The sequence below is a fragment of the Cynocephalus volans genome, chromosome 9 (genome assembly GCF_027409185.1).
Source record: "Cynocephalus volans isolate mCynVol1 chromosome 9, mCynVol1.pri, whole genome shotgun sequence".
NCBI classification, from domain to species: domain Eukaryota; kingdom Metazoa; phylum Chordata; class Mammalia; order Dermoptera; family Cynocephalidae; genus Cynocephalus; species Cynocephalus volans.
In genome coordinates, this window is record NC_084468.1 from 67,128,265 (window position 1) to 67,154,072 (window position 25,808).

The 25,808-nt window shown below is 41.8% G+C and overlaps 1 protein-coding gene across 4 annotated transcripts in view; it reads left to right on the forward strand.

Moving 5' to 3' along the window:
- FRAS1 (Fraser extracellular matrix complex subunit 1) overlaps positions 1 to 25,808 on the forward strand; it is a 422,531-nt gene that overhangs the window by 387,043 nt on the left and 9,680 nt on the right. For all 4 annotated transcript variants that reach the window (XM_063108769.1, XM_063108770.1, XM_063108773.1 and 1 more), the window contains 10 exons: positions 5 to 205; positions 1,739 to 1,926; positions 3,054 to 3,329; positions 5,573 to 5,805; positions 7,770 to 7,930; positions 9,789 to 10,003; positions 12,657 to 12,807; positions 14,469 to 14,576; positions 15,589 to 15,748; positions 19,315 to 19,431. In XM_063108769.1, coding sequence (XP_062964839.1) covers positions 5 to 205; positions 1,739 to 1,926; positions 3,054 to 3,329; positions 5,573 to 5,805; positions 7,770 to 7,930; positions 9,789 to 10,003; positions 12,657 to 12,807; positions 14,469 to 14,576; positions 15,589 to 15,748; positions 19,315 to 19,431 — 1,810 coding nt within the window. The remainder of the gene's footprint in view (positions 1 to 4; positions 206 to 1,738; positions 1,927 to 3,053; positions 3,330 to 5,572; positions 5,806 to 7,769; positions 7,931 to 9,788; positions 10,004 to 12,656; positions 12,808 to 14,468; positions 14,577 to 15,588; positions 15,749 to 19,314; positions 19,432 to 25,808) is intronic.

Consider the following 25,808-nt stretch of genomic DNA (forward strand, 5'->3'; position numbering starts at 1 on the left):
CTAGCCCCCACCATTGAATTTGAAGAAGCTGCATACCAAGTCCGGGAACCCGCGGGGCCAGACGCCGTTGCAATTCTGAGCATCAAGGTGATCCGCAGAGGGGATCAAAACAGGACCTCCAAGATTCGCTGTAGCACACGGGACGGCTCTGCCCAGTCTGGTGTGGATTATTACCCAAAGAGCCGAGTCCTGAAGTTTAGTCCCGGTAATCAAATGCCAAACCAATCCATGGTTTCACTTAATGGAGAGATGAAAGAAAAGGGTAGAGAAACCAAAGAAGCAAACAACAGTCCCACTAGCATAAAGCATTTATTAAGCACACATTTGAGATTGCAGCTAAAATTTTTAATTAGTGAAAATGGCTTGGAAAAAAAAATAGTTTCCCTACTTCAGAACATGCTAGGCATTTTGGTTCATTTAAAAGGATATTTTTTTCACCTATGATTTGGTTGAGTGATAGGAGCATTTGGTTTTAAAATATATATACATGACTGCCATCATTCAACAGACATTGGTGCCAAGCACTGGGCTGGGTCCTTTAGGGATTACTAAATCTGGAAGGAATGGTCCCTGTGCTCAAGTGGTCCCTATGCTCATCTGCTAGGAAACAGGATACCTTGTTGTGGACTTTCCAAAAATGATTTATCCTAGAGATGGATATGGAGGTGAGTCAGGAAAAAGAGGGAGATGGCATTCAGGTCACAACTAGCTATTTAACTGTCTGATGTATTAATTTAGTGGGGGGGAGATAAAACATGAAAAGGGTCGAATTGTATGGTAGGTTTTTTCACAGAACTTTCTAGAGCCGTACAAAGTGAAGAGGATGCTGTAGATCCTGGCACCACTTGGGATGCAGCCAGAGGTGGGCAACCGTGATAGAAGACTTTCTAGTGATGTCTCAGCTAGTGGAGGGGGAAAATGACTCCCTCAGAAAGGATGGGGGATCTCTGACATCTCTCTTGTCTCACTGGAACTTTGAGGGCTTTCAGAGCCATCCCATGTGTGTCTGATCGGTGTCTGCTGGAAAGGAAGATGCCCTCTTTCAATCTGCACAAGGACCTCTCTTTCAAGTGTCTTTATGTTTTTCTTTTCTGCGTAAGGCTCTGGGGAAAATATAGGTGTAGAAGCAACCTAGCCCAGATGTCTGTAGGAGAGGAGGAAGAGGATCTTAACTACTGCCAGGGATATTTGCACCTTCAGAGAATCGTTTTACAGAAAAGGAAGGGGGTTTCTAAGGCTTGAACCCTCTGCCTTCCAGACCACTAAACTTCCACATTAGCATCTTTCTGCAGACTGGCCTGCTAGGTAGCCTTTGAACTATTGCTTCTCAGGAGACAGCATTGAAAGGTGCCTATGTATGCAAGCACTTAGGGCCACACGGGAGCTCATGCATAAGTGAAAAGGAAAAAGAAAAATTAAGCAAAAAACCTCGTAACCAGGGTGAAGCATATTTTGGATCATAGATTTTTATTACTGCCAGCCAGTATCAGGCAGGGACCATTAATCCTCATATGGTGTTGAATAGTAAATCTGTAATGCTGAGCCTCCACCACAGGTAGAATTTGGTCTGTAAAACAGGTTCTTCACTTGAGATCAGGTTAAAGTGACCACATTTATAGAAAAATCTCTAAAAGAAAGAGCATATTTTAACCTGATGTCTCAGCAGCACCAACCTGCACTCTATTGAGTACGTCCTTAATGAGGCCTTTGCTCTCTTTTTGTTCTGTTCTTGGTGAAGGTGTGGATCATATCTTTTTTAAAGTCGAAATCCTGTCTAATGAAGACCGGGAATGGCATGAATCCTTCTCTCTAGTCCTGGGCCCAGATGACCCAGTGGAAGCAGTTCTTGGGGATGTGACCACAGCCACCGTGACTATTCTAGACCAGGAGGCAGCAGGGAGTCTCATATTGCCAGCACCGCCCATTGTGAGTCACATGACCTGAAGGATTGCTGCTTTTATGTCTTAGTGAATAGTAGGTGAGAACTTGAGGGAAGTAGGGCTTCCAGAGCTCTACTTCTTTGTTCTACTAGCACAGTGGCTCTCAACCAGGAGCAATCTTGCCATCACTCTCCCTCTACAGAGGCCATTTAGCAATGCCTAGAGACATTTTTGGTTGTCACAAGTGTTTCACTGGGTCCTACTAGCATCCAGTTGGTGGAAGCCAGGGATGCTGCTAAATATCCTATAAAGCACAGGACAGCCCTCCAACAATAAAAAGAATTATTAGGCACAAATGTCAATACTGTCGAGCATGAGAAACCCTGTTTTAACCTAAGAGAAAGTTCAAACCATGTTGATATCTTAGTCTGATAAAGACAAAGATTACAAGTGATCTTCTCATTTCTTTGGTGGGATCTAGAGGAGTAAGAAAGTAATACTACCCCATATCTATTATCGTACACACTCACCACATACATAGAACTGAGTATCTGCTGAAATGTAGAACCATGTTTCTCAATTTGGAACAAGTAGAATGAGTGCATTGCCTTTACAATTAACAGGAAAGTGCCTGAAGGTTCCCAAGGGAAATCTAACGTATAATAGTAAAGCAGTCGGAGGCAGCCTTCCAATCTCCCCTAACTAATCTTTTATATTTTAGAAGAGAAGGATTATTTCAAAATGTGTCTTTTATTTGAACATGGAAGAAATACACTACCTTTATTTACTCTTATTTCACCAAATGTGCTACTACATACCATTAAAAATTTAATGCAACTTTAAACTAGCAACCGCCATTCATGATAGAGCTTTAGTTCCAGTGTGCAAGAAAACAAATGTATTTTTCACACAAGTGATAAGGCTCTGATTTAGGAGTGCAATTAATAGGATAATAAAGCTTTTAGCCCAGGCATTAGGAGAATCTCCTTCACCACTAAAAATCTGCAGTATCTTTTAGGGGTGCTTGACAAAGAATTGTAAAAACTTTTCCTGTTAAATTTTAAAGAAATCCCTAGAAGTTTAGAGATCTTGTGGGTCTCTGAAAAAGGGAGTTGTAGTTCTCTGACCTTCCTGATACACAACCTGGGCTGAAGCTTTGTTGCTCTTTTGCAGGTCGTCACACTTGCTGACTATGACCATGTGGAAGAGGTTACCAAGGAAGGAGTCAAGAAATCCCCCTCCCCAGGCTACCCACTGGTCTGTGTCACCCCCTGTGACCCTCATTTCCCCAGATATGCCATCATGAAGGAGCGCTGTAGCGAGGCTGGCATCAACCAGACGTCCGTGCAGTTTAGCTGGGAAGTGGCTGCCCCCACTGATGGCAATGGGGCCCGGTCTCCCTTTGAGACCATCTCCGACAACACACCATTCACCAGTGTCAACCACATGGTACGTCTGGGGCTCTGGGTGTGGTTGGAGAGGGAGAGAACTGACGTTGCTCTTTTTCACTCAGACACTAGCTATCAAATTGCTTAAGGTCCATGCATGGTATTTGGAATAAAACCAATAAGTAGGCACACATAGTACACACACAGTCTTCTTGTTCTTTTAGATAAGAAAGGTAATATGGTGTAGCAGAAAGAGAACTAAGCCAGTAGTCAGAAGACCTGTTAAAAATCCCGATTCTGCCTGTTTTTAACTATGTCATGTTAAGAGGATACTTAAACTCTCTGAGTCTCCATCTCCTGATTTGCAAAATAATACCTCTTTTACATAGCTACTTGACAAGGTTATTGACAAATGTGATCTATAAATGATAAAGTCAAAGATTCTAGGTAGGTACCATTAAGTGATTACTATTCTTTTCACATATCTTCAGTCATTCATTAGGTATTAAGATATAAACTCCTGAAGGATGTGGACCAAGGTTTCTACTACATTTGCATATTCCAAAATGGCAAAGCACATTGGTGGCACATAGTAGGGATCAATTATTAAATAAAAGAATAGAATGGTTATTGAGTGACTGGTGTTTTACAAAGACCTGTGAAAGGACATGAAAAGAAGATCACAATGCAACTGCTGTCCTCAAAGAGCTTGAAGACCAGACCAGCACCGCTGCCACCATCAGAGAGCAGTGAGCGGTGATGTTTCCCCAAGCTCAGGAGCAGTCAGTCCACGGTGGTAGTTCATCCCACTGATGAAGTTTGTTCTCTTCCCAAAGAGAGCTGAATGCAGTTCAGATTTAGGCTCAGCACAGTATCTGGTACATAGTAAGCACTCAATGATTTTTGACTAAAATTAGTCCACTAAATAGTTTTAGAAATCAGAGATTTCTTTCAAACTGAATATCTCTAGATTTTCCTGTTCAACCCAAATTTGCTCCCACTATTACAAGTGCTTCACTGGGATGATAATAGCAGAGGAACACTATTAGGCATAGACAGGAGACTTCAGATAAAGCAGGGTCACTCATACCCATTGTCTTTGGCACAACTTATTCAGAAAGGCCAGAAGATCAGTTCTTTTGCAACATAACCTAGCTCAAATTTAAATCATCTTCTGTACGATTAAAAAAGGTAAAACGGCACGACTCAACAGCTTGTTGTTCATAAGTTTCTAATTCTCTGTTCAACAAAACCATAGAGCTGTTTCGATTTGAGCAAAATATACATTTTTAACGGATATCAAATTTACGACTTTATGCTTCAGTTTTCCTTCTTGCAATGAACTGGTAACTAATACCTTTTACCCTAGTTTCCTTTTGCTTTATCTTTATTTCTTCAGTTATCTACTTAATAGCATTGTATTACATGCATTTTTGTAAGAGACCTCAAATCTTTTTTGGGCTAAGTCCACATATAAATATATAAATAAAGTGTTGGCAGCTAATTAAGAAAAGTTTAATGGAAAAATCTTCTTTAATTTTTAATGGACTTCAGTGAAAATTGCTTCCATGGGTAGAATTTATAAGTTTGTGTGATTGCTTTCTGGGAGGTCTATGACACAGAACTACTAATTAATTTTTCTCGTTATATACTTCCCTATGTGTATGTACATATAACCTAAAGAGTCCTGGTGATCTACATTGCCTCTGCATAGATTAAATACTCATATGGCTTCTATATGTCTGGGAACTTGAAGGAATCTGTAGAAAGACCTTCAAAGGCCAGTTGGTGTCAGAGGCCAAGTTCTCAGCTCCAAGCCTGCATGTTATTGTAACCCTTGCAGTGTGTGTGGTCATTTGGGTCAGGGGAGAGCGGGCAGAAAGCAGTAAAAAGGAAGGAGAAATAAGAACTCCTGGGAAGGACACATCTCTCCTCTGTATCCTGACACCATGCTCTCAGTGACAGTGACTTAGAGCCAACCATTCTTGCTGGAAGGTCTGCAAACAGTTGTGAAGTCCTTATGCTGTGAACAATATCTTTAATGATAACCAATCATCTCTGGGCTCTTGCTCCACATCTATCTACTTACTCATTGTCTTACCCCCTTAGGCTATAAGTACTCACCGCACAGTCCCTAGTGCCTGGTTCATGGTTGAAAGCCAATAATTATGTAATGAATTAATGAATAGATGGACAGATCGATGAATGGATGCATAGCCTTCACAGATTACCTTGTACCGGAACAGTGTAAGAAGCAGTTTAAATAGGATACTCATGTCTGAAGTGATCTATTCTTCCCGGTAGGTCCTGGATAGCATTTACTTCAGCCGGAGATTCCATGTGCGTTGTGTGGCAAAGGCTGTGGATAAGGTGGGCCATGTGGGGACCCCCTTAAGGAGCAACATTGTTACCATCGGAACAGACAGTGCTATCTGCCACACTCCAGTAGTGGCTGGGACAGCTAGAGGCTTCCAGGCTCAGTCTTTCATCGCAACCTTGAAGTACCTGGACGTCAAACACAAGGAGCATCCGAACAGGTCAGGCAGGTGGTGCCTTCCACCATGAGAGAGTGGAGGGAATCTCAGGTATCCTTTGTCTGTTTTCCAGGTGGGATAGATCAAAGAGTGATGCTTCTGCAGAATAAAAATAGTGGTGATGAATGCTTCAGAAAAAGTTTAAATTCTTCAAAGGTCCCTCAAGGTCTGGCCCCTTGCCTCTCTTGCTAGCCTTGCTTCCCTCACCTTGTCATTTTCACCTGCCAGTCCACCTGCAGGGAATCACATGTAACTTCCCAAGGGCTTCAAGCTCTTTTAGGTTACATGCCTCTGCCATGCTATTACCCTTGACTCCAGATCTTCCCCACCCTTTCCACTCACTGTAGTTAAATCCTGTTGTCCTGTAATACCTAGCTCATGGCATCTCTCCTAGGAACATTCCCATTATCTCCCCCAATTTAATGTGGAGCCCCTCCCCTGGTTCCTCTGGCCTCTGGCACCTATATCTGTCTCTTTCAGAGCATTATCATCATTCATTTCTCTCTGTCACAGAGAAGATGGAAATACCTTAAGGGCAGGGACCGTGATTATTATTTTGCATCTCCTCTGCCTAGTGCAGTGCTTTTTGGAACCTAAGAGGCATTCGCTAAATGCTTATTGAACAAATGAGTGTTCAAATAAGTGACTATAAGTCACTTGACTTATTTTTTTCCTGTGTCACCATGATTTTGATGGGAGATATATACTTTCATTTTGCATAGCAAAAAAGAATTGATGTATGCTGTACATATTGATTAAACCCCATACTATTTAAGTGTGTGCCTTTATGAACAACTGAGTTCAGAGAAATGGGTTCCTTTACATGAAAAAGACAGGTTTAAATGTGGGGCCAGGAATAAGCAAATCCCTCTTTTTTTCCTAACAATAAAATTTATTTTTGTTAAAAAGCAATTTTTAGAAATTTTTAGCAATTTCTAGGAAAAGGGCCCTCCTCTTCATATCCAAGGTTCTGATTCCTCTTAAAAATATGGCTCTTTGCTCAGAAAGACAAGCTATATAAACTCAGACACACCTTCAGTAAACATGCTGAAAATCTACACTTGTACGGTTAAAAGACATGCAGCCCGTAAATACAGTTCTGTTGTCATTGTCTTAACCAAAATTTATTAAGATCATATTTTATTTAGAATGTACACCATATGCTCCAAGGAAAGAAAAGTAGTGAAGGAACCGTGTCCTCATGGGGGCGGGGGGGGGGGGGGCAAGATAAACAGAGTCTAAGAAACATACAAGAAATAGTAGCCAATATAAATAAGTCACAGATTTCCTGATGCAAAGGCTGCCTAAGTGCCGAGGACTGTAGATAAGGGACAGCATGCTGCACATTGAGGCTAGAGGGGGCCAGACATGTGGTGCTGATGGGACCAAAAGGAAGAGAGGAAAGAAAAGGCTGTTTTCAGTAGGGGGGAGACAGCTATGTGTGCTAGGATATTGTAACTTCTAAGATGTTTGGCTGGGTGGGGAAATTGGCCTTAAAGTTCAAGAGCTCAATGATACCTTTTTGACTAAAACAAATACTTTTTAAAAAGTATGAGTGTCAGCCCTACCAACATTCATTCACTGAGCAGGAGAGCAGCAGCTGTGTCAGTCACTCAGCTTTAGCTCCTGAGGAAACAAAGATTCCATTTAAAGCTAAAGAAAGCTTTAAAGTAATTTGTGATCGTGATGTTATCTTTTCTTGTATAGAAAAAAAAAAAAACTGATTCCTGATTACTCAGTCCTGAGTCTGGAGGATCTCTTGGGTGGGTGGGATGGGGGAACAGTCTTAGGTGTACATCCACACCCTTGTATTCAGAGAGAAATCCTACGTGGAAAGCATCAGAAAAAAATAATTGGTAAATTTCTTGGTGAAAACAAATTAGGTGATGAGAAAGAAATGTACCCTATTTACTGTGTATAGCATGTATCGAAACATTTACTTCTGCATTTCCCCCCTCCCCCTCCAGAATCCACATTTCGGTGCAGATCCCACACCAGGATGGAATGCTGCCCCTCGTCTCCACCATGCCGCTGCACAACTTGCATTTTCTATTATCCGAATCCATCTACAGACACCAGCACGTCTGCTCCAATTTAGTCACCATCCACGACCTCAGAGGCATCTCAGGTGAGGGATGAATTCAGGGCTGGTCTTCCCCCACCAGCCCAGAGCAGTGACTTTCAGGATATGGCTGAGTGAGGAGAAATCTGCTTTTCATGTTTTCTGGTCCTCAAAATCTGCATATTAGTTAGTGGTTTTCTTTCCTAGCAAACATCCACACCTAGGCAGCTCAGACAATGAAGTGAAGAGGAAAACACAGGAAATCAAACTGACTTAGGTTCAAATCCTGATTCTAGTGCCTATACAACTGAACGACAATAGCGTGACCTCTCTCGGCGCCACTGTTTTCCTGTCTAGAACATGAAGATAACAGTTACTGTCAAGCAAAGTGAGGATTAAATGCACTGACATTTTGAAAGCACCTACCGTGGTATATTTTAGTTCCTTCCCTATAGTAAGCATATTTGGTTCAGTGCTCCAAAACCTTATTATAGTAGCATCTTTAGAAAGTTAACGTGCAGATGTTAAATGTTATAGGATGGATTCTCCAGGAGCAAGAGCTGAGCTGGAATTTGTGGTGAAGATACTTGTTAGGGATCAACACCTGTTAAAGGAAAGAGGAAAGCGGGACTGGGCAGTGGGAGACGTCAAACTGCTGTGTGGGCTGACAAAGGCAAGTTGGTAGAGAGACTTGTCCTCCTTCCAGCAAAAAGTGCCAGACCTTCATAGTCCACCTGGCTCAGTGTCTGGATGCGGGCTGCCCAGCAAGGGCATGACCTTGGGCTGAGCCACTCTGCAACTGACGCAGCCCTGAAGGAGCTGACAGCTGAGGCAGCACATCTCTGTGTTCACCACAGCAGACATGTAACTTTACAAAGAATACTGTCTGTTTCCATTTACCCTGGGAAGTTCACTTTAGGTGCGTGTTTCCTCCCTTCACAACTGATGAATCACTTAGCAGAGTTTTTGAAGACAGAAATGCATTCATATGCTCTTTCATATTCACTAAGCATCACTTTTGATAGTGATGGCCTCTATACAGAAGAAATTAGTTGAGTGTAAATCACATGGAAGTTTAATTGGTTCACATGCAGCAAGTAGAAGAAACATGCTGTGTTTAAAGACTGAAACTTTGTGCCTCTTTCTACTTAAAAACAATTAAATTCAACATGTTGTGGGGCAGGGGGCTGGGTGCTGGTGTCAAGCATCCCAAGAAATGCATTAACTCTTTTAAAATACTATAGCTTTAAGTATTTAGTACTATAAAAATCGTAACCCTAATATTCTAAAATTGTGTCTGTATTCAGCTTTCTGCTGCATAAAGGTCTTCCTTAATTTAGAACAGTTCACTTACTTGGCAGCATGTGATCCAGTGATTTTTGCCTGCAGCAGGTGAGGTTTAGTCAAGCATCATTAGTGAGCTATTTACCCATTAACACAATATGAAGACCTTCTTCCCAAGAGTTCAGAAACCATAGGAGGGAGGAGAGGTCGTCAGATGTTGCTTTGTTAACTTTACATAAAAGCTATCTTTGAAATCAGCCTTAAATAAGAGTTCATCAGTGGATGATCCGTACAGTAACGATCTTGCTTCTTCGGGACTGATGGTGGAGCAGGTGAAGCACAGGACCAGACTTGCCAGGTGTGCCCCTCATTCGTGGTGTCATTTGTTCACCTTTTCTTCCCGGGTTCCTGGGGTCTCAGAGGTGGCTCCTCCCTTGAACACCTGGCCACGGGCAGTGAACACGCGCTTTTCAGGCTGCCCTCGCGTTCTCGCTGTGCGGTGGCAGCCCTGGGTTGCTCTATTAACAGAGTGTCAGGTGGACAAAAGCTCTCCCGCTGTGAAAAGGATGCGTCCCTTTCCCCATTCAGCTTCCAGGCCCCGCAGAAGAGTCACCGTTCCTTGTTCTTCCCTCCCTGGTAGAGGCAGGATTCCTGGACGACGCCGTCTACGACAGCACCGCCCTGGGGCCTGGCTATGACCGCCCCTTCCAATTTGACCCCAGCGTGCGGGAGCCGAAGACCATCCAGCTCTACAAACACCTAAACCTGAAGAGCTGCGTGTGGACCTTTGACGCCTATTACGACATGACCGAGTTAATTGACGTCTGTGGGGGCTCGGTGACTGCCGACTTCCAGGTGGGGGCTCGGGGCGTGGGTGAGGACCACCTGCACGTGGGTGCCCTGCCCGGTCCTGTTGGCTCCTGGAGCACTTCAGTGAGCACTTTGCATCCAGAACTGGGCCAACCAACCAAGGGAGTCTTCTTTCATAAGTACCTCAAGCAGAGCTGTGACCAGAGAGAGCCCCCAAAGTCCTCTAAATCAAGTTAATGTGGGAAAAAGTTACTGCCTGCACAATCATTTATATAAAAATCTCGTATTTACTTCTCTAGGCATATATGTTTTTCCCTCTTCATGTATTTTGGAAAGCTGAAACGATTTACACTTGATGGTAGGGTTATTACTACATAGATGTATTTTCTTCCTCACTGGGGAGAGGGGACAAAGGCAGGTGGTACCTGACTTTCAGAAGACAAGAAGGGCACTGTGGACAGATCATGGTTAAAACACCTTGTTTCATACCTACTCCAAACTGACAAGCCCTGCAAAAATAGACACTTTTCAAAATATGTATAGCCATTGAACATCAGTGCCAATAGAAAATTTTATAGCAAGAAGCCAGAGTCATAGAAGGCACTTCTATATGAAAGGGCCAGTAAGACAAGGCTAATTTGTCCTCATGGGAAACTTAATTCTGAAACAGATTCTATCCAACTTTGGGCAGTTACCTCAATGATCTAAAAACTAGTTAGATGTTTGCTCTTCGTTTCAAATCAGGTTTAACCTCACTGAAAGAGGGCACTTGTAGAGGGACTTAGAGTAATCATTTTGAGAAAGTATCTTTGATAAAATTTGTTTTGTTTTCTTTGTGATGCCTCTCATTGTGGTTTCCTCTCACTTTTGTATACACTACTGCCCTCTACTGAACAGAATTTTAAGGCATTCTTAGGCTTTTGTTTCTGTTTTGCAGTTGCATAACCTACAGGCACTTTGAAAATTGCAAAACTAAGTGATTTATTTCTCCACTGGCTTCTCAAAAATTAGTATTCTCTGTTCTTCATGATTTTGCCTTAATTACATTTTTGGATATCTTTGTTCAGATTATGCTTAAAAATCTCAAAGACAAAGATTTCTTATTATGTATATCCCACTTCTTAGACCCACACAGAAAAAATGCATACACAGAAGTGTTTTATTGTTGTCTGTTTCTTTAAAAATAATTGAAACAGCTGATCTGTGGTAGAAAGACTATTGAACCTAAGAATCAAGGCCTAGTTCATACCTTTCTCTGTCAAATATCAGCACATTTGGATGAGACATAACCTCTATGAACCTCACCTGAAATTATGACTAATAATCTTAACAGGGGAGGAACCCAGCACAGTGTTTGGCATAAAATAGGTATGCAGTAAATATTTGTCAGGGTTTTTCTTTTTCAAAAAAGATATCTAAAGTAACAAACAAGAAAAATTAGTAAATAACATCATTAGGGCTAGAGAAGAATAAACAGAAACAAATTTGAAAATTAATTTTGTCAGTCCGCCAGAGAATTTATTGAGGTTCTAAGATCAACAATTGTGAGACTGGGGCAGGTTTATTTAGCAAAACCTGTGTATTAAGGGACAGAACACGGTGTGAGGTCCGGATAAAATTTGGACATTTTCTAAAGGAAACAGAATAAAGCATGTCAAAAAGGGATCTTTAAATTAACATGAAATTTAATCTTTTTTTAAAAGTTGGCATAAATTTTAAATCCCTGACAACTTTGAATGTTTTTTTAAAAGCTTTAAAAAGTAAAGTTTTTGATGTCAACTATTGATAATGCATCTGGTTGTTTTCCTTAATTACCCATAGAAACATTTTATATTGTATTTTCAAAACAAAAGAAAAATTAAGTCCCATAGTATATTATGGTATTTGGCCAGTGACAAAATAAAATTGTTTTAAACTAAGCTTTTTTTGTTATAAAAGAAAATATTTTAAAACATTTAAAAAATGAATAAAGCAACTCTCCACTCATATGTACAATTAGCTTCACTATGGAAACATGCTAATTTTTTATCTTTCCATCCATTTTTTGTTCATTGCATAGTAAAGTAAAAATTATTGAGCCAAATTAATAGCAGTAACAGGAATCCCTTTAGAAGAAGTGTTCTCTTGGAAGTATGTTGTGCTGCCTTTTCAAAATTATTTCCAAAGCGTTATATGGGACAGAGCATTATCAAAGTATACATGCAGCTCTGGGCTGTCTGTTGGTAAGCTTCCTAGATATGATTCAGGCTCCCCTACAGGTCACTGGTAAATGGTCAGCTAAGAAAGCAGGTACTGAATGGTAGATTCCAGAGCTATCAGGTCGATCCCTTGGGAGTAATTGTGATACTTTAAAATTTTGACCAAGGCTTCCAGCAATTGAACAGTGGAGGCATTGTCACTCTGCAGAAGTGTTTTTGTTCTAGCATTGCCTTCTCAGAAAGGTTCGCAGATCACCCTATCTAAAGGAGCATCCTGGCCACTTTCTATTTCCTTCCTTCCTTTATTTTTTTAAAACTAAAGTGCAGCTGTGAGCCCTTTGTTTTTTAAAAAATAAAGTGCAGTTTGAGCACTTGATTGATGATTATTGAATGAGTGAAAGACGAAATGAGTGAATGAAGATTGAACCAAGATGAGCTGATCCTATGCCTTTTCACCCCAGGGAAGAAATAAGTCTGTGTGTGCACACTTTCCTTGGCAGGTGAGAGACTCTGCTCAGTCGTTTTTGACAGTACACGTGCCTCTGTATGTGTCCTACATCTATGTGACAGCCCCTAGGGGCTGGGCCTCCTTGGAGCACCACACCGAGATGGAGTTTTCCTTCTTCTATGACACTGTTCTCTGGAGAACAGGTATATCCATTGACATCTTAACTCTTCCCACCTTACCCTCAAGCAAGATTAAAATAAAAAAAATAAGTAGTGACTTTTAACAGTAGCTGCTTTCTTCATCTCATTGTCCTCACATCTGGAAAGAGTACACATCTGTGGTTCCTGAAAAAAGAAAGATGTTCATAAATGCTGATGCTAGAAGGCTTTAGCCCAGATAGGTAGGGGTCCAAAGCAGAGGAGGGCAAGTGACAAGGTGGGTCCTATACTGACCAGCAGGAATTCAGAGGAGTGTGTGATCTTTTGGAGCATAATCGTTTTCTCCTGGTTAAAATGGTGTGATTCATGTTGTTGAAGGAGCAAAAGGATCTTCAAATCAGATACACAGAAATGGAAAAATAGGTCAAGAACACTTATGTATGTCAAGTGGCCTGTTTTATTTACTTGGCATAGAATTTGCTCTTTTATTGCTTTCTCAAAAGTAGGAGTTTTAAACTTCAGGACGTCAAGGGCGGCAATGCTGAATTTTTTAAATGACCTTCCCCTCACACTCCTCCTGTCACTGCCCTTTTTGAGAGGAGCCCCCAGGGGCTGGATCAGTGGCAGCCCCTCAGCTGGGAGCACACACCTCACTCCCACTCTGTATCTCCCCCCACCCACCTTCTCCCACTGCTACCAAGTGAATGCCCCTTAAACCTCCCTGATTTTCATTCATTCCTTCCAGCGGGTCTTGGTTGTTTTTTGTTATGCTTTTCGTTTGTTTGTTTTCGCATTTTCAGAGCCCTGTACTTCAAACATTACCCCCATCCTGTTTCCCCTTATTTCTACTGCTCCCATCCCCCTCTTTTCCTCCCTAGGGGTGATTTACTTTATCTGAGGTAGAGAAACTAAAAAGCTACGGGAGTTTTCTTTAGATAGGGCTTCATCTCTAGTAATTGAAAGTACAGTTCTTCCTTCTATTAAGTGGCTTAAGCTCAAATCATTTATTTGCTTTAAATTTCTCATAGGAAAATAACTTCAGGAAGTTTTTCCACTCTGGGTCAGATAACTCCTTGAGCTTTGGTGTTTGTTTTGTTTTGTTTAATTTTTCCCTTCCTTTGGTTAGCCTTTAGTTTTTGATCTTTCTAAACTCATTGGGGATCATGACTGCACTTGCCTTTATTAAAGCCACAGCTTGCTCCCGTCGTGCCATATATAGCTGGCCTTCTACAAGTTTCCCTTTGATTCTCCATTGGTTTGAGTGCTAAATGTAGCCACCAAGACTTTGTTTACAGCTCCATTAAGTCCTGTAGGGTGTCCTGGTGAGGAAAAGAAAATACAATGTGAAGCAGATGTGCTATAACCACTTCCTGGTTTAAATTTTGGTAGTAAAAAGTTTTAAGATACATTTTTTGCTGAGCCTGCATCTGGGCTGAGTGGCACTTGCAGGTATGAAGAATCTATGTCAAGGACAATGGAACTGTAAAAAAAGAACCAAGCAGAATGAGCTGTCATACAATTTTAATTGGCAAATGTCTCTCTAAACTCTATGCTCATGTGAACATATGAATTTTATCTTAAGTTACATTCAAATAAATGTGCAGCTCTACTTAGAAATGTCCCTGGGATAGCTTACATATTGGTTACTGTGTGGGAGGACTTGTGATGCCCTAACTTGGACGTTTTGTGTATGGTCGCCTGCCTAGGCATCCAGACGGACAGTGTGCTCTCTGCAAGGCTTCAGATCATAAGAATCTATATTCGAGAGGATGGCCGTCTTGTTATTGAATTCAAGACCCATGCCAAATTCAGAGGTAATATCAGTGCTGGTTTTTCCCAACGTTTTTACTGAGAAACATTTCAAACATATGGGAAATTTGAAACAACAGAACAATTCTACAAAGTCAACAGTGGTTAACACTTCACTATGTATGTATGTACATGTATGCACACGCATACCTTTTTTTGTCATGCATTGGAATACAAATTGCAGACTTCATGTCAAGTTGTCCTAACTACTACAGTAAACATCTCCTGAGATGAAGGACATTCTCTTATACAATGACAGTACCATTATCACATCCAGGATATTTAACATGGATTCAATAATATCCACTCCCTCTATTTCCTTGTATTTCCTCTATTGTTCCACAAATGTCTTTTCTATTTGCTTTTATATTTGTCTACATTTATTTTATATCTGTTTATATAAAAGGAGGGTGGGGCCAATCAAAATTTATATGTTGTATTTGCTTGTTAAATATCTTCAGTTTCTTTTCATCTAGGCTAGTGGCCCTATTTTTATTTCCATACAACCCTATATCACCACAGTTTTAAAGAGTGGAGGTGTCCTGCTGAGTAACCTTTACCTTTTTAGTGATGTTTACAGTTGTCCCCTTCCCACCAAGGACTTCAGTGGCCCTACATGTGATCTTTTTTCTGACATTGATATTTCTATTTATAAACTACTGAGACATTTCTACCTCCAAAAAAAAATATTGGCTGGAATTCAAAGCTAAGTGTATTTAATGTTCATTGTCACATGAAGACCCCTATTATTGGGAATATGCTCATTGGCACCATTTCCACAAGGCACATCCCTAGTGTTTATAAATATATGTGACCATAATGACCATCATGAGGAGGAGCATGGGCTGGGGTGAGATGCCACGTTATCCCAACCAGTGTGGAATATACTCTAAGGGGCAAAAGGATATAACCTTCGTTGTTTGACAGCAGAACATTACCTCAGTTCTTAGGCTTTTGTAGAGTCTTCATCACAGATACAGTACAACTCACAAGTACGTGTGTTTTCCCTTGAAACAGGACAGTTTGTGATGGAACACCACACTCTCCCAGATGTGAAATCTTTCATATTGACCCCTGACCACCTAGGAGGAATTGAATTTGACCTGCAGTTGTTGTGGAGTGCTCAAACTTTTGATTCTCCCTACCAGCTCTGGAGAGCCACCAGCTCTTATAACAGGTAAATACAGTACTGGAGGCTTCCAGGGGCAGATCTGATTGGTTTTCAGTTTCTTTCAGGAGCTTGGGAAATAGCGCCTTCCTTTGAAGGCTGGATTTCTTTTTTAAAAGGGTGGGGAGGGGGATAGATAGAAACTATTCTCTGGCAAATAGAGAAAGAAATCAGTCTAGCTCAGATCAACGTGTGATGTATAAACCGGGAAATGCTCAGGCTCTTCCAAGGGTAAGACCAGGAGGGGCTCAGAGCAGCTCCACTCACATCCCACTGGCTGGAACTTAGCCACATGGCCCATCTACCTACAAAGAACCTGGAAAGTATATCAACAAAAAACATAGTATAATAAAGAAATTCCATTTCAATAACCACCAGTAGTGCAAAATCAAGGATCTCTGGTTATTAGGTCCAGGTGTCACCCCTGATGGTCCAATGTCCTATAAATAACAAGACTTATTCTTCTTCCACAGGTAGAATAGCAATTGGATAAATACAGTAAAATATCACATTTATAAAAGAGAAGAATAGAAAAGACAATTAAAACTACTGTGAAAAGAAAGCAACCAGGAGTATGTGTCATAAATATTATTAACCCCATTTTACAGATTGTGAAATTAAAAGCTACATTTAGCATTAAAACCTTGGTCCAGTTTTACAGTTAAGAAGTGGCAGATTATCTTAAGGATCGTTTTCAGAAAGACTTCTTTAATTACAAATTCCTGATTTTATATCAGGTATTTTTATTGCATAATGATTCCTTTGAAATCAATATATAATCATCTTCGAGGACTGTGCTTCCTAGAATCTCATGAGATTATTCAAGTACTTTGTCCCAGTCTATAGGCAGAGAAACTGTCCTCCTTTAAGTCCTCTGCTGACTCCTCATTGCCTACTGCGTGAAGTTCACACTCTTCATGTAGCATACAAGGCCCAGCCCCTCCTTTGCCTCATCTCACACCCAGCCTTCTAACTGCATTAGATGTGTCACCAATCCCTGAACCCACCAGCCCATCCCTACCTCCACACCCTTCCAGTTCTCTCTGTCCTTTCCTCCTGCAAAACTGACTCCTTCGAGACCCAGCTCAAATGCTGAACCCTCTGTGACAGCTTCGCTGGCTTCCCACGTGGAGCTGGCAGCTCCCTTCTCCCAGTTCCCACTTCGGTCCAGCTTCTACTGTAAGACAGCTTGTTATCTTATGATGGTCTGTTTGCTGGTCCCATGTTCTCACTAGATTGTGAGCTTCCCTAGGGTGGAAGGCCTGAGTAGTCTTAAATCCCCAGCACCACAGGTTTTAGCACATGGTAGTTCCTGAATAAGCATCATTTAGGAGCTTGCCTTTGAGGAAAGGAGATAAGATACATAGATAAGTGGCAAAATGAAGACCACCATGAAGCGCTGTGTGTTAAGTGCACTGTGAGAGCTACAGAACATCAAGACCACAGTTATTCAGGAAGGAGGGAGCGCAGTAGAGGCAGTGGATCATACAAGGCTTCCTGGGGGAGGTTGGGCAACTTGTGTTCCATGTTGTGATGTGTGAAATGTTTAGTTTTTAGGAAGGACGTGAGAAGAGCTATAGGATTAAAGTCTGCCTCTAGGACTGTGTATGACATATTTGCAGAGTTAGTGAGGAAATTAGTCTAAATAGTATTTAGAAATGGGGAAAAATAGGACCAAGGCTTGGGAGAACTTGCAGTTTGTCTTGCAATCATTTGTTTGACAGTTATTTATTGAATGTTTAGTATGTGCCAGAGAAGGTTCTGGGCACTTTGAATACATCAGTAAACAAACAAACAAAAAATCACTGAATATAGCACTTACAGTAAAGTAAGGAGACACAAAACAGTAGACATAATCAATAATAAAATATAACATATGTCAGAAGATGGTAAGTGCAATGAAAGGAAAAAAGGTATAGAGCAGGTTAAGGGGGACCAGGAATTGGGGGACATTATAATTTTGATTAGGATGTTCCCAGTAGACCTCATCTGAGCAAAGACTTGGAGGAGGTGAGGGGTTTGGCTATGCAGATTTGGGGGAGCAGGATTCCTGGCAAAGTTCCTGGGATGGCAGCATTTCTGGCATGCTTGGGGAACAGTAAGGAGGCCAGTGTGGCTGGACTGGAGTAAGCAAGGAAGAGGGTAATGAATGATAAGGTCAAAGAAGTAAGGAGTGGAGGTAGGGCCACTGTTCAGGGCCTTGTAAGCCAGTGTGTGGACTCTGACATTTAGTCTGTAGTGCAACAGGATCCTCTGCAGAGTTTGAGCAGAGGAGCGACATGATCTGGCCTGACTTTTTGAAAGCAGGGGTCAGGCAAGGATTGTTCTGCCTAATGAAATATCTCTATTACTGAAGGATTACTAGTCACATTATATGTGTTATCTTTATGTAATTCACATACTAGGTCTCATTTCCTGCTGATCCAAGCTTTGGAGGAAGAAAGGAATCATACAAGAAAACTGAAGACATGCAGGCTGTAGAGCAGGAAGGAGCCTAGAAATGAAGGCTCTGAAAGTTTGCATGGTTTGCCTAAAATCACACAGTTGTGACAGTGGCAAAGCCAAGCTAGGGTTAGACTGTTTCCCAGTTTCCAGCCTTAGCCATTCCACTAAATTTTGATCCCCAATACATGTTATAAAAGTTTTATTTACTTTTTTAGCCAAATCTTTACTATCATTTTAGTAATAAATAAATAAATACCAAAAAGTGGTCAAAGAACAAGCACAGCAAGTGTGAGAACTGTTCACAGGTCACTCACAACAGTTACTAAGATTCACAGCCCTGCACTCTTCATTCAATGGATGGCAGCCTCCCAAAGCCCGGGAAGAATCTTGTTGAAGTTTCTGGACACTTGGCTGGCTTCTGGGTAACCTGCCAGAGCTGGGGCTGCTCCCCAATGACAAGTGTGACCAATGAATAAATGAGGAGTACAAAGGCTCTGTGCTTTTGGTGTCATAACTTGGTGCATCCTGTGCCCCACCATAAATAGAGAAAGTTCTAACAACTAGTCTCCAATGAGAAGCGATATTGTTCAACTTCGTGAAGGGATGAGGCTGTAGAGTTTGAAAGGGGAACCTCAAAATTGCAAGCTATTGAAATTGGGGTGGGTGCTTTGCAGGGCACTGCTTCCATATGCTCTGGAGTGGTGTCCTGGACTCCTGAGGCATTTGCTACCTCTTCTATCCAATAGCACCTGACACGGTCACATCTTAAGTAAAAGCTTTGCATTTGAGAATGTGTTGAACAGGGTGTCAGTCAATAAGAAACACTAAAAAAAAAAAAAAAATTGTCAAGTGAGTGTCATGAATTCTGAAGGAAATGGCCAAAAGCCTTTCTCAGCTTTCCTCATGAAAAGGACTTGAATGAATGAAAGTAACGCCTCTGGATCATATACTGAAGGTTAGAATAATCAGAGATGAGTTCCCAAAAGTGGTGTTTGCAGACTTGTAAAGTTCTTGGATGCTGGGCACAAATACTATCTGAAAAACTGTTTAATGAAGTCATTGTGTTTCTGGGTAAGTGAATAACCCATCAGTTGTCCCCTATGACCATGATCTGCTCTGTACGTTTCCAGGAAGGACTACTCGGGGGAGTACACCATCTACCTGATCCCCTGCACCGTGCAGCCCACCCAGCCGTGGGTGGACCCAGGAGAGAAGCCTTTGGCCTGCACCGCACATGCCCCAGAAAGGTAGGAAAACACAGTCGATCCTCAGTATTTGTGGAGTTCTTACTTGCAAAGTCTCCTACTCACTAAAATTTACTTGTAACCCCAAAATCAATGCTTAAGGTGCTTTCACAGTCATTGCCTGACATGCACAGAGTGCCAAAAAGTCTGTGTGACCAGACACATGTCCCCAGCTGAGAGGACAGGGTGATGCTCTGCCTTCTTGTTTTAAGCTCTTGTACTAGGAACAAGTGTCCTTTTCACCTTCTACTTAATGTGATGCTTTGCACATTTTTGTGCTTTTTCTTGGGGATTTTGCTATTTAAAATGGCTCCCAAACATAGTGCTGAAGTGCTTTCTAGTGTCCCTAAGGACAAGAAGGCTGCAATGTGCCTTATGGAGTGTTAGGTAACCTTCGTTCAGGCATGAGTTACAGTGCTGTTAGCCATGAGTTCAATGTTCATGAATCAACAACATGTATATGTCAAATATATGCTAAACAGAAACAGACATAAAGCAAGTTTATGTATTGATCAGTTGATGAAGAGGTTGTGACCAGAGGCTCGCGGGAATCCCTGTATGGCCCCCAGGAGCAACGGCTCAAGTATCCACTCATTTGATGTTTGTGGAGACTGTACAGAGCACAACTGTTGCAAATAATGAGAATCAACTATGCAGGAGCCCATGCCCAGCTCCGACCTGAGACAGTCTGCGTGGTGCCACATAGTCAGTCAATCAGTATTTATTCATCTCTTTTCATATCCTTTGTTCTGGCCTAGGCATGGAGATTATAGCACTAGATTAGAGCAGAAGATGAGAAAGTCACCTGTGCCCACAGGCAGTGTGTAGTCTAGTGAGCCTTTCTAGGAGCTGAGTGAAGTATATAGAAAACATTTCTAAGAGAAGATGCTGAAGACAGAATCTGACATTAACATTAAGAGAATACTATTTGAAATTTGACTTTTAAAGACTGAAAATTGGCCATTGGATTTGGAGATACTGAGGTCATTGATGACCTTGGCCAAGGGCAGGTTTGATGGACTGAGGGGGGGTACAAGCCTGACTGATGTGAGTTGGAGAGGAGGGTGAGAAAGTGGCGACAGCAGGAATGAACAGTGCTTAAGGAATTTTGCTATAAAGGACATCAGAAAAGAGCAGCAGTAACTGGAAACAGATACAGGGTCAAAGAAAAAGGAGGTCTTATTTGTTTGTGTTCATATTTGTTTATGAAATATTTTCCAAACAAATAAGAAAAAGTATTTCAGGACGTTTGTATGCTGGTTGGACTAATCCAACAGATGGGAAATTTGATGATGCAGGAGAAAGAGGGAAAATCTGCAGAGCTCGAGTAGGGCGAGGGGCTAGATGAGGGCTGAGAAGCAGGGCTGGCCTGAGAGAGCAGCACAGGGAGTTCCTCCACGAAAGAGGAAGGCAGGCAGCATCTGCAGGCTCAGGCGAAGGAGAAGGAGTAGATTGGGAAGGGCATGGTGACAAAGTGGCCATCCAGTGGAATCTATTTTCCCTGTGAAATGAGAAATCAGGCATGAGCTGGCAGTGAGGAATGTTGGGGTTTGAGAAGAGAGGAGGAAGTGAGACGGAGTCCTCCCAGAGAGAAGAGTCAGTACACGAGAGGGTTACAGCTTACAGCAGCTCAGCCAGTGCAAAGGCCCAGGTGGATTGTTCTCCGTGCCCCTCTCCAGTCATACCCTCTTCCTCCTTCCCGCTAAGGTCACCGCTAACCTGATATTTGTATTTATCATCCCTTGTTTTGGTTTATGTTTTTACCTCATGTTTACTTCCACACTATTATGTATGGCTTTGAACATTATATAAAAGTTTCATACTATGTGAATTCTCTCTGCTGCTTTTTTTTTTTTTTTTACTCAGTAAGTCACTTGCAGATTCATTTGTTTGATTCACATATCTGTAGTTTGTGGTTCACTGTGTTAAAGTTTTCATTGTAAGTATTCTGCAATTTAATTTACTGCTCCATTTGGCTTATTGTTCCAGAATCTCTCTATCTATTACAAAGAATATTCTTATGTATATTTCTTGGTGCACATGTGTAAGAAGAGTATCTCCAGGGTTGGTACTGGGATTTTTAAGAGGAAAGAGGAGCAATGGTTTGAAAATGGCAAAAAGGAGCAAGGAACACAACAAGCCTCTGTCCAGGCCCAGTGCTGCATAGGTGTGGGAGGCAGCAGCGGGGAGAGTGTCGTTGAGGATAGTGGGGCTTCAGAGTTGGGTCTCCTTGTCTTATGACAGGGACATCATTACTTGTAGATTCCCCATTATTCCCAGGGTGACATCCCCCTGGACCTAACCTTACTCTCAATCCCCTATATAGCTCCATACGGTTGCAATAGAACTACAACACCCAAAAAATCAAGACTGACACAGGGAATTCAGACCCAAAATAATCGTATCTCATGTTATGACTATTTTTGTAAGGTCTGTTATATATTATAACCTTATGAATAATAATAACCATCTCAGTTCCATTGTTTATTCCATTTAATCAATATTGAGTGTCTTATCAAGTGCCAGGTGCTATGGTGGGTTCTAGGAATATCAGTAATAATAAGAAAAATCTGTTTCCTGAGTCAGGCAAATGAGTTCTTGACACAGCTAATGGTTATATAAAGGCTGTTGGAGCAGGGTCAAGCCTGGCTTGTTTGGGCCCCCAGTTCTTCCTACACCCCATCCCTATCAAATCTACACACTGGGGCACCTTCAACAGAAAGAAGGGAACAGTCAGATGGACTCTCTTGGAAGAGTAAAGCATTGAAATGGTCACCCATTCATTATCCTTTAACAAATATGTGTCAGGAGCTTGGCTAGTGAGGCACACAGTGCTGAGCAAACAGATGCAAACCATGCAATCAGACAGTCAGTCACACATTTAAATAAAATCTCAAACCATAATAAGCACTGTGAGAGAAAAGTGCACAGTATAATAGGAACACATGATAAGGGGTCTAACCTAGCCTGGAAGGTAAGAGAAAGAGGGAAAGCTTCCTAGAGAAGATGGTGTTTGAGTTGAAATCTAAAGCATAGATAAGAGTTAACTAGGCAAAGGAGAGTAGAGCAAGGAGGAGAGAGTATTCCTGCAAAATGTCTATCAAGGTCAAAGCTAGAAAACATTAAAGTCATTACCACTAATCTCAAATTGGCCCTAAGAGCAACAGTTCTGTAACCCATCCCTGTCTTTAAAACTGTTTCATCCCTTCCCTCAAACTTGCTGCATCTCCTTTGTCCCCACCTCAAATGATTCCCCTGTGTCCCATTCTATGAAGGAAACAGAAGAAATCAGAAGAGAGTTCACCGAGCTCCTGCCATCATGTCCATGTCTGTGCATGTTTACCTGTCAAGATGAGTGAACAGTCTGAGCTCCTATCCAAAGCCAGCTGTACCACTCATGCCCTGGAACCAATGCTTCTTGTCCCCTTTATAGTGACATCTCTCCAGCACTTCTCCCCTATCTATGAATCACTCCAGTCGGCTTAAAAACAAGTTGTACCTTCTCGCATCTTTCCAAAAAAAGTCCTTTCTTGACTTCATTTCTCCCACAACACTTACTTTTCTTCTTCTGTTTACTCAAAATGCATCTGCAGAGTTGTCTATATTCACAATTTCTAATTTATCGCTGTCCATCGCCTCTTGGAACCACTCCACTCAGGCTTCTGCTCACACTGTTCACCTCAGCTTTCTCTTATCAAGGTCAACAACGACTGCATGTTACCAGATCCATGGGTCAAGTCTCACTATTTCTTCTCATGACCCCTCAGCAGCATTAAACAGTTGATCAGTGTCTCCTCCTTTAAATGCTTTCTACACTCAACTGGGGTATTACACTCTGGAGGTTGTTCTCCAGCCTCACTGGCTTTTCCTCACTGATGCTTTGCTGGCTCCTCCTGTTTTCCCCAGTCTTTGAATTTGGAATGCCCTAAGTATGGAGCTTGAACAGTCTCTTCTCCATCTCTTCACTTGCTTGGTGATCTCATTCATGAGCCATCTCAAGGTTTTAAAACGCAAATGAGCCCCTCCAGTCCATGTCTCACCTTTTGAATGGAGACTTGTACATCATATTGACTACTCAGCATCTCCACTGGGCTCTTTTCACAAACTTAACATATCCAAAACTAAATTCCTTATCTTTTGCCACCAAATACTCATATATTTCTTCTACACTTTTCCCATCCCCGTGAAGGGTGGCTCCAGTCTTCCAGGTCAGGCATTAGCAAACTACAGCCTGCTTTTTGTAAATAAAGTTTTACTTTGGAATACAGCCACGCCCATTGGTGTAGTGTTGTCTGTGGTTGCTTTCATGCTACAACAGAGAAAGTGCAGCAGAGACCATATGGCCAACAAAGTCTAAGATATTTGCTATCTGGCCATTTGCTTAAAGCATCTGTCGATCCCTATTCTGAGTGCTTTCACCCAAATCCTTAAAAACATCCTTGAGTCTTCTCTTATTAAGGGACTGTCAGCAAAGCTTATGGGCTTCCCTTTTAAAATATTTTAAGAATCCAATCATTTTCACTGACTACCTGAAAATGGCCCTGGTCAGAAACACTATTATCACTTGTCTGGATTATTGAAATGGCCTCCTGACAGGTCTCCCTGCGGCAACCCTGCAGTGTCTTCTCAACACAGCAGACCCTACTCACTGTCTCAAAACCCTCCAAAAGTTTACATAAAACCAAATGTCCTTATGGTCAGGTCAGGCTTTTCGTGATCTGGCCCCAGTTACCTCCCCATCTCATCTCCCTCACTCACTGCCTTTTCACCACACTGGCTGATTGGCTTTTTCTCTACCACATTGGGCACATTTGTACCCCGAAATCTGCACTTACCCTTGCCTCTGCCTGGAGAGCTTCCTCCCCAGGAAGCCACATGCCTCACTCCCTGGCCACCTTCACGCCTTTGCATGAATGTTTCCCTCCCTCTGAGGCCTTCCATGACTATCTTCCTTCCCTCCTTCCTTCCCTCCTTTCTCCCTTTTTATCATATGTATTTAAAGTATACACCATGATGTTTTGATATACATATGCATAGTAAATAATTACTACAGTCAAGCAAATTAACATATCCATTTCCTTACATAATTATCTTTTGTGTGTGTGTGGTGGAGCACCTGTAATCTGCTCTCTCAGCATATTTTCAGTATACAATTCAGTGTCATTACCTGTAGTCCTCATGCCCACATTGTATCTCTAGACTTATTCATCCTACATAACTGCAACTTTGTACCCTTTGATGTACATCTCCCCACATCCTCCTCCTCCTGTCCTTGGTAACCACTGTTCTCTTTGTTTCTGTGAATTCAATTCTTTTCTTTCTTTCTTTTTTTTTTTTTTTTTTAGATTCTACATATAAGTGAGATCATGCAGTATTTGTCTTTCTGTGCATGGCTTACTTCACCTAGCGTAATGTCCTCCAGGTTCATCCATGTGGCTGCAAATGGCAAAATCTCCTTCTTTTTTAAGGCTGAATAGTATTCCACTGTGTATATATATAATAAGTGGAATACCGTATTTTGTTTACTATCTTCTCATTAGAGTGTAACTTCCCTTGGGCACATGTTTTTCTATTCATTTCACAGATGAATTGCCATTACTAGAGCAATGTCTATCATCTGGCAACTTCTCAGTGAATATTTATTGAGTAAATGAGTCCTAAGGCAGTAGAGATCATGGAGTAGAAAACTGATCAGGAGACTTACAGAAGGCCAGTCTGGCTAGATCCCAGAAAGGGAGGGAAGGGGCAGAGTAGCAGGAGATGAAGCTGGAGAAATAGGCAGAGGTCAGAGCTTTATAATCATGTCAAAAATGTTGTTCTTCACGCTAGTAGCTATGGGAAATCACAGAAGGATCTTAAACAAATTTGAGTTTTTAAAAATTACACAGCTCATGGATCACAGTATATAGAATAGATTAGTGGGAACTAAGAGGTACTCCAGGGAGGCCAATTAGGAGGCTGATACCTCTCGTGTGGCCATTCAGTGAGATAGGAACACTAGAAGGAAGGTCAAGTTTGTGAGAGAAGAGCATGTTGGATTTGAGGTATCCTTGAGACAGCCAAGTAGAGCTGCCATTCAGTCACCAGATATGTGTTTCCTGTGCTCAGAGGAGAAATCTGAATTAGAGAGTTAAATGTATCATCACTACCTTTAAGATGGCAAATGCACTCAATGACAAGACTGAGATCACCTCGGATGAAATTATGGAGGGAGAACAGTAGGGGTCTCAGAAGAGAGCCTTGAGGAGCCCTCACCTGTCAGAAGGAGGCAGACAAGCAAGGGACTGAGGAAGAGGGCCAATGAGGTAGGAGAAAGGGGCAAAGCAAGAGAGTGTCACCTAGCAATGTCCTGAAAGGTGGCGTGAAGGACAGATAAGTTT